Source organism: Brassica rapa, chromosome A06, assembly GCF_000309985.2.
Source record: "Brassica rapa cultivar Chiifu-401-42 chromosome A06, CAAS_Brap_v3.01, whole genome shotgun sequence".
Classification (NCBI taxonomy): Eukaryota; Viridiplantae; Streptophyta; class Magnoliopsida; order Brassicales; family Brassicaceae; genus Brassica; species Brassica rapa.
Window position 1 is genome coordinate 23337774 of NC_024800.2, and position 10309 is coordinate 23348082.

At 40.1% G+C, this 10309-nt stretch overlaps 3 protein-coding genes across 5 annotated transcripts; 2 read left to right on the forward strand and 1 right to left on the reverse strand.

Annotated features, from left to right (window-relative positions):
- The first annotated feature begins 115 nt into the window (after positions 1-115).
- Positions 116-2625, forward strand: LOC103874571. Of its 2 annotated transcripts, none has more exons than XM_009152995.3 (2): positions 116-1392; positions 1488-2625. In XM_009152995.3, the coding sequence occupies exon 2, from the start codon at positions 1529-1531 to the stop codon at positions 2408-2410; it is 882 nt and encodes a 293-aa protein (XP_009151243.1). In that variant the 5' UTR covers positions 116-1392; positions 1488-1528; the 3' UTR covers positions 2411-2625. The 2 variants fall into 2 exon arrangements, with proteins under 2 accessions (XP_009151243.1, XP_009151242.1); XM_009152994.3 differs by having other exon boundaries at positions 118-1392; positions 1478-2625.
- Positions 2626-2852: 227 nt separating this feature from the next.
- LOC103874572 (mRNA-capping enzyme) lies at positions 2853-6158 on the forward strand. Its single transcript, XM_009152996.3, has 2 exons — positions 2853-5679; positions 5722-6158. The coding sequence occupies exon 1, from the start codon at positions 3635-3637 to the stop codon at positions 5516-5518; it is 1884 nt and encodes a 627-aa protein (XP_009151244.1). The 5' UTR covers positions 2853-3634; the 3' UTR covers positions 5519-5679; positions 5722-6158.
- A 59-nt stretch (positions 6159-6217) lies between these two features.
- Positions 6218-10309, reverse strand: LOC103874573 (serine/threonine-protein kinase Nek3). Of its 2 annotated transcripts, none has more exons than XM_033273747.1 (14): positions 10042-10309; positions 9348-9475; positions 9171-9237; positions 8826-8891; positions 8687-8733; positions 8556-8601; positions 8389-8469; positions 8200-8292; positions 8043-8124; positions 7900-7949; positions 7740-7813; positions 7610-7661; positions 7167-7526; positions 6218-7078 (listed from the first exon to the last, which is right to left on the reverse strand). In XM_033273747.1, exons 2-14 carry the CDS (start codon positions 9431-9433, stop codon positions 6470-6472), a joined length of 1713 nt encoding a protein of 570 aa, XP_033129638.1. In that variant the 5' UTR covers positions 9434-9475; positions 10042-10309; the 3' UTR covers positions 6218-6469. The 2 variants fall into 2 exon arrangements, with proteins under 2 accessions (XP_033129638.1, XP_009151245.2); XM_009152997.3 differs by having other exon boundaries at positions 9348-9473; positions 10039-10307.

Here is a 10309-nt window from a genome sequence, read left to right on the forward strand (position 1 = left end):
AATAAAATGAAAAATTGAGGGGTAATTTATAAGGGTACTTCTCTTTTAATAATATAGATGATGCGTAAGTCTTAAAAATGCAACATCGCCAAATTAGAACCACTAAACCTTTTTTCTTATATAGAAATTCAAATTATAGGCCCAAAACTATACTTCATTACAATTTTTTTTCAAAAACAAAATAATAATTTAAGGCGTCGGATACTTATATTTACAGAAGTCGTGCTTGCATTTTTGAATATTCGATGGACCCGTTTCAATCTTCAAATTATTAAATACTGTATATAGTTGGATTTTAAGGGGTGAAATTATCATGGGAAAACTAACCTACAAAGTTCAAAGACTTGATTGTCTTGGGATAACTATTCAAACTTTCATGTTTTTTTTTTGAATGAACAAACTTTCATGTTTTCACAGAAGTAATTTTGCAAGGAAGAAAAAACATCCATGGAGGAGATGGTCGAAGAAAACTAAGCATTATGTTTCGAGTTTTTTTCTTTTAATATATACATACCGTTTAAAATATTTTTGCATATACAAATCGACCATTGTGGTTTTTGGCTAATGAAAATGTAATTTGTTAAAAGTAATTAACATGTTTTTATTCTTTTATACTTTATAAGTATGTAAATCTTCATGTTGCTTTAACTTATATATATGGTAAGTTCGTGAATTATATCTGAACATGTCAGAAAACATTGCAAACTGCAAACACTACACATTTGTCTATAGCTTTGACTTTATAATTTCAAACATTAATTTGATGTTGGATCTCGAACATTTTTTTTTTCAACACAAGGATCTCGAACTTGAACATCCATATATTCCATACATTCACTAATAATATTCAAAGAGAACAGATCTTGAAAACAAAATGTTTGGCAAAACAGAAGCCAAAACTTTCAAAGTTACAATTAAAGGTGGAGATCTCTTCGTCAAAAGACAATCCATGAGCTTTGAAAGATACGTGAACCCAAATTGCTTAACAAAATAATTCACACAAAAATAAAAGTTCAATTTTAGTATTCAATTTTTCAATGTATGCCGACTCAAGTCTAGTTAGGTTTTTTTCTTTTTGAAACACAGTTAGGTTCCTAGTTTTAAACATGGTAATAATAATAATAATCCTGAGAGTGAAAGGAGTCTCCTTTTTGTCTCTATCTGTCTCCAAATTTGAGTTTTTATCGAGAGTAACACACACGTCTCCTCCCTTTACTTCGGCGATTTGCTACCTCCCCTCTCTCTCTCTCTCCTTCCTCACTCTCCGGCTTTATCAAATTCTCTTTCCTCGGAGACACCGGATCCGATCGACCAGACTCTTAAACTTATAACCCATCATGAGGATTCTTCTGCAGTTTCTCCATCTTTAAACTGATTCACAGCTCTCTCCAGGTAAAAAAAGATTCGATTTTTTCATCTGGGTTTCATCTTCTCAACGTAAAGCTTCCGTCATTGTCTTAAGATTCAAAGTCTTTAGCTTTACGCAGTTTGGCCACCAAGTGTTCGTTGAAATTCCTCAGAGAGAGAGATGAAGGATTTTCCTTCTTGCTTCGGTGAAAACGGCGTTCAAGTCGCGGACTCGTCGTCTTCAAACTCCGGCAAAAACGCTCAGAATCTCGTCGCTTGCATCTACCAGTGCCGTATCCGAGGAAGGAGCTGCTTGATCACTGTGACATGGGCCAAGAGTCTGATGGGCCAGAGCGTTACCGTTGGTGTTGATGACTCTTGTAACAACCAGAGTCTCTGTAAAGTCGAGATTAAGCCCTGGCTGTTCACCAAACGCAAAGGGTCCAAAAGCCTAGAGGCGTATTCTTGTAAGATCGATGTTTTTTGGGATCTATCGTCTGCGAAGTTCGGATCAGGGCCTGAAGCTTTGGGAGGGTTCTATGTAAGTGTTGTTGTGGACAAAGAGATGGTTCTGCTTCTTGGCGATATGAGAAAAGAAGCTTTCAAGAAGACAAACGCTTCACCTTCGTCGTCTCTAGGTGCGGTGTTCGTCGCCAAGAAAGAGCATGTCTTTGGTAAGAGAGCGTTTGCTACAAAAGCTGAGCTTTGCGCTGATGGGAAAATCCATGATGTTGTGATTGAGTGTGACACGAGTGTGACTGATCCTTGTCTCGTTGTTCGTGTGGATGGGAAGACGTTGTTGCAGGTGAAGCGGCTTAAGTGGAAGTTTCGTGGCAACGATACGATAGTTGTGAATAGAATGGCTGTGGAGGTTCTGTGGGATGTTCATAGTTGGCTCTTTGGGATGCCTTCGGCGGGAAACGCAGTGTTTATGTTCAGGACTTGTCAATCTTCTTCGGAGAAGAGCTTGTCTTTCTCACAGGATGTCATGGCAACAACAACAAACTCCAAGTCTCAAAGTTTTGGTTTTTCTTTGATTCTGTATGCTTGGAAGAACGAGTAGAGAAAGAGAGTTTTTTACTGGGTACTAACAAAAAAACCTTTAAAGCGTCTGTTGATTCCTTATCGACATTTGTTATTTATAGCATGATTAATGAGTTGATTTGTGCAAAATATAATATTCATTACACAATGCTGGAACCTGATCAGTCTTGAAGAATGCCATCTCTGTATACATTAGTTACTTATGTCCTATAGAATCTGTTATGCCTTGCAGTCTTTCTTCATGTTATTATCTGGTGTTTCTTTGCTTATTTTCCATGCTCTTTGATTTGTAGGTTGTTAAATTTTAGATGGTTAGGACTTTTGCTTACCTTCTTTCTTATAACAGATGGCCTCAGAGATTGTACAAAGATTCCTAAATTGTGAATTAATGAGCCAGATGGTTCTTAGCTTTCACATTGAGAGAGACTATGTTCAGTGTTCATTTAAACTCAGAAGTACAAAAGAAAAATGCCATTATTGTCTCAGCTTTTAACTTAGCTATTTTAAAACATGAATTACTTGTCTAAAGTTTTTTTTATTTTCATTTTTGGTTCTTGACCATATGTAATCAGTTTGATGTAAGCCTGAGAAAATGAGAATTGCCATTTGTAGAAAATCACAGGAAAATCATGTCTTCGTCAGAGAGATTCTACATATAAAGAAACTTCAAAAGATTTGTGTTGTCAGTGTCACAGAAACTTTATGTGGAGAGCAAGCAAGCAGGCAGCTTTTATATGTCAAATTCAAACTGCACTCTGTTTAACAGAGAATCTCTGCAACTGCCTCCCGTTTAGTGTCCTCTTGTCATTTTTTTGGTCAGCAGCAGAAGAAGTTTACCATGAAAAAAAGAGTCAAAAGTGAGAGGAAGAGTGTCTCTTTTGTATTACTGCAACATTCTTTTGTGACATCATCACATGTTTAAACATGTCATGTGGTCCCCACCCAAACACGAATCTTTAACCTTCCCCTCTATAGCTAAACGGGCTTAACAATATAAGCCCATTAATGAAATAAGCCCAGGTCCATCGACCCTAAGACTAGTACGCGTCTATAAATACAAAACGACCCCTCCCCTTCCAATCTATTCTTCAGAATCGCGACTCGGCGAGTTAGGGTTCTCGAATCGCAACTTCAACCACCTTCACCTTCAAGGTTTATCAGACAGATTCAGAAGAAGATGGGATCGGAAAATTAAAATTAAAGACAGAGATCTCATGTCTTGGTCTTATTCCTTTAGAGAAGAATGATTACTACGATGCACTCAGAAGAATCAGGAAGAAGTAGTTACTTGCCCCGCAAGCGACATCTCGATAACCCTTCTGAAGAACAGAGCAAAAGATCAAGACTTTACCCTCGCGATCAACACCCAAACACAAACTTCATCCCTCACGGTTGGTTAGACTGTCCACGTTTCGGCCACGAGATCGGCCCCATCATCCCATCAAAAGTCCCACTCAGCGAATCTTACAACGACCACCTCCCTCCCGACAAAAGATACACTTTCAAACAGCTGCTAACCAACAACAAAAGGAACAAGCTCGGTCTCGTGATTGATCTCACCAACACAACTCGTTACTATAACCCTAGCACAGACCTTAGAAGGGAAGGGATCGAGTACGTCAAGATTCGCTGCAGCGGTCGTGACTCTGTCCCTGATAACGTCTCCGTAAACACATTCGTCCACGAGGTGAATCAGTTCGAGAGACGTAACTTCTCGAAAAAGTCTATTCTCGTTCACTGTACGCATGGACATAACCGTACAGGGTTCATGGTTGTTCATTACCTTATGAGGTCTAGTCCCTTGATGAGCGTTACACAGGCTCTTAAAACGTTTAGCGACGCTCGTCCCCCAGGGATATATAAATCGGATTACATCGACGCTCTCTACAGTTTCTATCACGAAACAAAGCCTGAGAGTGCTGTTTGCCCACAGACTCCTGAGTGGAAGAAGTCTGAAGAAAACGAGTCTTTATCTGTATCATTATCATCACCGTGTGTCCCTTTTGTGATCAAGAAGATGTCAAACGACGACGTTTTGGGAGATGAGATACCTTACGGTCAAGAGAAGTGTTACCAGGAGTTTTGTTACGAGATGATGAATATTAAGATAGAAGGAAGATCGTCGTCTCTGCAGTTTCCCGGCTCGCATCCTGTGTCTTTAGACAGGGAAGGGTTCCAGCTCTTGAGGCGGAGGTACTACTACGCCACGTGGAAGGCGGACGGGACGCGTTACATGATGCTATTGACTAGAGAAGGATGTTATTTGATAGACAGGAAGTTTAGATTCAGAAGAGTGCAGATGCGGTTCCCTTGCAAGCCTCACGAGGCTAGAGTGCATGACTACACTCTGCTCGATGGAGAGATGGTTGTGGATAACTTCCTTGACGGGCAAGGAAAGCCTTGCCAGGCGAGGAGGTACCTCGTCTACGACATGGTAGCAGTCAACGGGGTATCAGTATCTGACCGGCCTTTCAGTGAGAGATGGAGTGTTATCGATAGAGAAGTGATCAGACCACGTAACGATGAGAAGAAAGTTACAAAAGGTTACAGATACGAGATGGAGCCGTTTGGTGTACGTGTAAAAGCCTTTTGCCTACTCTCTTCCGTGGAGAAGAAGGTGTTCAACGAGCTGATACCATCGCTCTCACACGACTCCGACGGGATCATACTCCAAGGCTGGGACGAGCCTTACGTCTACCAGAGGAACCAAGGCTTGCTCAAGTGGAAGTTTCTAGACACCATCGACTTTTTGTTCGAGGTGGGGAGAGACGGGCGTTACATGCTGTTCTTGTGTGAAAACGGGAGGAACAAGCTTATGGAGGGGCACGCTGTTGAGTTTAGAGGCGACGGTTGGGAGGAACCGGGGAGTTATAGTGGGAAGCTTTTGGAGTGTTTTTGGGATAAGGAGGATAAGGTTTGGGTGCCTATGAGGGTTAGAGTTGATAAGTCTCAGCCGAATGGTATGGGAACTTTTCGTGGGGTGATGAAGTCTATTAATGATGGTATAACTAAGGAGGTTTTGTTGGAGGAGATTAAAGAGATTGTTAGGCTTCCTATGTACGTTGAGCGTATTCGTATGGATACTCTAGCTGCGGAACGTCGCAGGCATGGGAACCGCAGGGGCTGATGAATGAAGTTTAATCTTCTGTTTAGGAGTATTTGTTGAACTATTGTAATCTACCGTCCAAAAGTAACACTACACATTCTTATTTTGGTTCTCTATTATTTGGATTTTTGAAAACAAATAAAATATAAGCCAGTATCGTAGCGTCTTGGAGGAAAAAAAAGGTCATCTCATTTCTAAATACTAAAGTTTGGAGGAAAGATAAGGTCATCTCATTTTAAGTTGTACTTACAAAACTTTACACTTAAAAGCAAACTAGATGAGCCTGATGGCTTTACTTGGTGAAGCGGATTATCTTCCAAAAGGTTTGAATATATATGCTTATTCAGCCTCTCCCCATAATCCCTTAGATTCAAGCAGCAACGCCTGTAGGCTCCCTGAGATTCATTTCCCATTATGTGTCTTAGCCATCAATCTAATTGCATAAACTAGTAAGAACACAACTGGTTTAGTATAATCTAATGAGCATAAAAATGGCCTTTTCATCAATTTTAGTTCGGTTTACTTGTGGATTGGTTCAACTTTCTGGCATAAACATTTATGAAAACTGATCTACGATCACCTTCAGGCCAGAAAGTAAGTTTATACGCTTCAAATCTTCTTGTTTAAACAACAATGGCCTCTGACCAAAAAAAACAACAACAATGGTCATTCAGAGAGCTTCTCTCTGTTGAAGACAACAACTACTTAAACTGCAATTTATACTTCTCTATGTTGTTTCATAAGTTCTAATGAAATAAAGATTACAGAGATAACAGAAAGCTGTATGTTTTTAATATCAGTCTTTCTTGGAAATATCATCAGATACAGAGGTTAGCTACAAAGAACACAGCCTAAGTGTCGAACAATTTCTACCAAATCGTGGAAGACGAAGCATCATGCCCTCAACAAGTTTCAAAAAAAGAACTTAGAACCCTGTCTTTTTAAACCTTCCTGCTTGCTACACCCTGATGTTTAACTTTCCTGCTTACTAGTACTAGCTTCCTTGTAGCTCTTAGACAACCATATCGCAGTTTCTCTAGGCGACACTTTCCCCGGACCAAACGGTTTCAGCAACACATTCAGCTCATCATACCTCTCGTCTAGAAGCAACCTCGCGCTGAACTCTAGCAGTCCCTCAAGCGCCTCAGCACGTTGTCTATACGAGCTAGGGTCAAACCTCTGTCTCCTCGATGCGCCCGAGGAAGCTCTGCTCGATGCTCCAGCGGTCGCGTTCTGATCAGACAAATAGCCGCCGCTCTTGGTTTCTCGTTCTGGCTCAAGCGTGAACTTGTCTTTTGTGATTGAGCAGTCTAGCGGTTGCTGCTCCTCTGGAGGAGGCGGGCTGTATGATCCCCTAGAGGAGCCTTTGTTCTTCTTACGCACGACGGGAGTGAAAGGCATTTCTTCGTATGAAGCTAGTGGGAACTTGATGGTGTCGATTCTTGGAGAGTTTACGGACACGTCTGGTGAGTTTAGCTGATGGAGTATACCGATGTTTGGGGTGTAGAGAGAGTCTCTTGTTCCTTTTGCAGGTTTGTGAGAGACAGGTAAGGACGCTCTACGAATGGTTGCAGCTTGTTTCTGATACATCAGATAGAGAAACAAATATAAATCAGACAGAAACAGCAATTAGTAAGAATAAGGAGGAGTATCTGGACAAATGACTAACCAGACCACCACTCTTAGGCAGGTTTGATCTGTACGAAACCCCTGAGTTTTTCGAAACAGCGGGTCTACGAACAGTTACTCTACCAGTGTCGTTAGCAGACAAATCCACTGGCATGCGGCGGTGCAAATACGTGTGCACTGGTTTAACAGAAGACAGAGAATCTTCCTGGTCAACTATGAACTTGCTTGGACCAAAGCTTATGCATTTGCCAGAAGAACGCCTTCTCTGCTCAGGAGGATAGCTGCTTCTCCTTGCGGATTCAGATTCTGGTTGCAATGTATCGTGTCCCCGGTAGCTCAGCTTGAGAAGAACCTTTTGGACGTAAGGCTGAAGCAGAGGATGTCTGAGAAGATCAGAAGCCTACACAGAAAGAAGAGAAAATGTTACTTACTCTTCAGGTTTGTACAGCTCAAAAGCTTAAATGATCACAGGATTGTGCATACGCTTGGTCTGAGTTCTGGATTCTTCCTGAGCATGCTTTTAACCAGACCTCGACTGGAGAAAGCAGGAACGCAAAAATCATAAAGAAGCTCTAATAGGTTCACGTTACAAAAATAAGAATTATATACTTACAAGCCAGTAGAGTATTTCACAGGAAGTGGAGCAACGATCGATCTGTTTATCCTGTTGATTAGCCCTTGCATGTCCTTAAAATGCAGAAAGTTGTAATGAGTAACAGAATCATTAACATATAAGAACATGATCTTGAAGGTGTGGATGGAGAAGAATTTACAAAGGCTTTGAATGCCGGTTTCAGAGACGTCATCTCATATATACAACAGCCTGAACAAAATTGAAAAGAAGATTAGACTCAGATTAACGTTATTGCTATCTTGAGGAGAAGTTAGTATCTTAGCCATGGATGAGAAAACTTGCCCAGCGACCAAATATCAGACTTTGATCCGTAGGGAATATCAGCAAGAAGCTCAGGGCACATGTAGCTTGGCGTTCCGACCACCTGGTTTTTAAACAAATCACTAGAGTCTGAGAACAAAAACAAAACATGAACAATGTCCGAGATCCCTATACTTACAGAAGAAGCAAGGTCATCTGATGTCAAGATCTTTGCAAGTCCGAAATCACCTAGACGTATATCATGATCCTTTGTCAAGAATATGTTTGAACACTGTAATCAAACAAGTAGATTTTATATTAGTAACTTTAAAACACGGAGATTATCAATAGCCTGTGTAATGCTCGGGACCAGACATCAACAACCAACCTTGACATCGCGATGGAGAATGTGATTGGCGTGCAAGTATTCAAGAGCCATCAAGAGTTGTACCAGCCACTTGCAGAGTTTCTAAAAAAACAAAGGAAGAAGAGAGATTCAGAACTTTCTGTACTAATGTAAAGCCTTTCACGTTAAAGCAGATGTGTGTAAAACACCTCTTCAGAGAAGCCTATGCCGTTGGCTTTCTTTATAGCTTCTGCCCTGTAATGGAAAGGAAACAATGTATCAGAAACCCCGTGAGAGACAAGAATAGACAAAATTTTCTGAGAAGGCTACAACAATTTACATGTCACCGCCTTTGCAATAGCCTATAACAATGCACACATAGCATCCCTGAAACACACACACCAGAGATCCAGTTATATACTTTTACATATACAAATAAATCTCTAATTAAGTAAAACATAGAGGCTTAGAGAAGGTACCTTTTCGACCCAAGAATCTTTATATTCCACAATAAATGGATTTCGTATCTTTGAGATTAATTCCATCTATAAGAAGATAACAAGGAACTGTTAATCACACAACCATAATCTTTGAATTCCTATAAACCATCAGCACACACTCATATTCCAAGTAAGCTTTCATCTGGCAGTGGTATAGAATGATTAACTTAATTAACAGTCTAGTAGCACTTTACTGTGTTTCAACTCAATACAGCAAAACAAATATTATTAATAAAGACCACTGGGATGAGAGTTTGCCTGCCAAACAACAAAGGGGTCATCATGGCCTCATGAAAGCAAAACACATTTGAGAGTAGAATTAACCTCTTGGTGAGCAGATCTTCTTGTTCTACCAGTCTGCCGAGCCAACCGGATTTTCTTCAAAACATACCTTCAGACATCAACAACAACAAAAAATCAAATTGCAGACATCATAACTATTAGGTAAAAACATGGAAGAACTAAAGTCACTTTCCACGTGATCGATCACAAGTATCTTACAGTTTCTTCTCATGCTTATGCCTAACGAGAAGAGCAGACCCAAAGGACCCTTTCCCAATCTGCTCAAGAACCTCGTAATGCTCCATTGAAAAGCTCCTTATCAAAAACTATCTTCCTGTATACAATCTGAAGATAAACAGAAACAGCAATGATGAAACTAACTCAGAGCAATGATGAGTTAATCTCAACTCTCAAATCATGGTTGTTGTGAGCAAACACTAACCGTACATTTCCGGACACATATAAAGGGAAGAAAAGTAGGTTCAAAAAGGTGATAGAAAAAATTTAGTAAGCCAATAAAGTGAAGTCTGCACGAATCTTCCCATTTCTTTCGTGAAAAATCGCCTGCCGACCCACCAACCAAAACTTAAATAAAAAAGTCAAATCACCACACGAAAATGAGGATAGAGAGCTTAGAAAAGAAAGCTACTCCCACATCATGAAAATTGACTCCTTTACATGCCCACTTAACACACAACAAGAAAATCTTCAATTGATTTTTTTTTGTCTTGTTAAAAGCTCAAATCTTTTTTTTTTTTTGGGGTCAACATTAAAGCTTAAATCTTTTATTACAATAATTGGTCCTAATCGCTTCTACTCTCCAAAGACTAATCAAGTGTCTATGCAAAGTAAAGGAAGAGTCTTTGAGTTCGAAACTGAGAGAGGAGAGAGCTAAGAGAGAGGAGCAAACCTAAAAAAAAGCAGCGTCGGTGAGAGATTGAAGGAATGTGCATTTGTTTCCAGAGGAGAAGCTACAAAACGGCACCGTTGCGGAGGAAGAAGTGACTGGGGGGAGGAAAAGTCATCGGAAGCTGCTTCGCCATGAGACCTGCTTCTCTTCTCTCTCTCTTTCTCAGAGTGAGGAAAACGACAGACTTACCGTGAGAGACGTATATCGACTTTATTTTATTTCTTTGTATAAATAAAATAAATATCCTGACGCTTTCTATTTAATAATATAA

What these genes read in the sequence shown, in the direction of transcription:
- LOC103874572 (XM_009152996.3), top strand. Translation starts at nt 3,635, where the DNA reads ATGATTACTACGATGCACTCAGAAGAATCAGGAAGAAGTAGTTACTTG.
- LOC103874571 (XM_009152995.3), top strand. Translation starts at nt 1,529, where the DNA reads ATGAAGGATTTTCCTTCTTGCTTCGGTGAAAACGGCGTTCAAGTCGCG.
- LOC103874573 (XM_033273747.1), bottom strand. Translation starts at nt 9,433, where the DNA reads ATGGAGCATTACGAGGTTCTTGAGCAGATTGGGAAAGGGTCCTTTGGG. An exon ending in CATAAGCATGAGAAGAAACT is followed by an intron (nt 9,238 to 9,347) that starts GTAAGATACTTG and finishes TGATGTCTGAAG; the next exon opens with GTATGTTTTGAAGAAAATCC. An exon ending in ATCCAGAACTCAGACCAAGC is followed by an intron (nt 7,527 to 7,609) that starts GTATGCACAATC and finishes CTTTCTGTGTAG; the next exon opens with GCTTCTGATCTTCTCAGACA.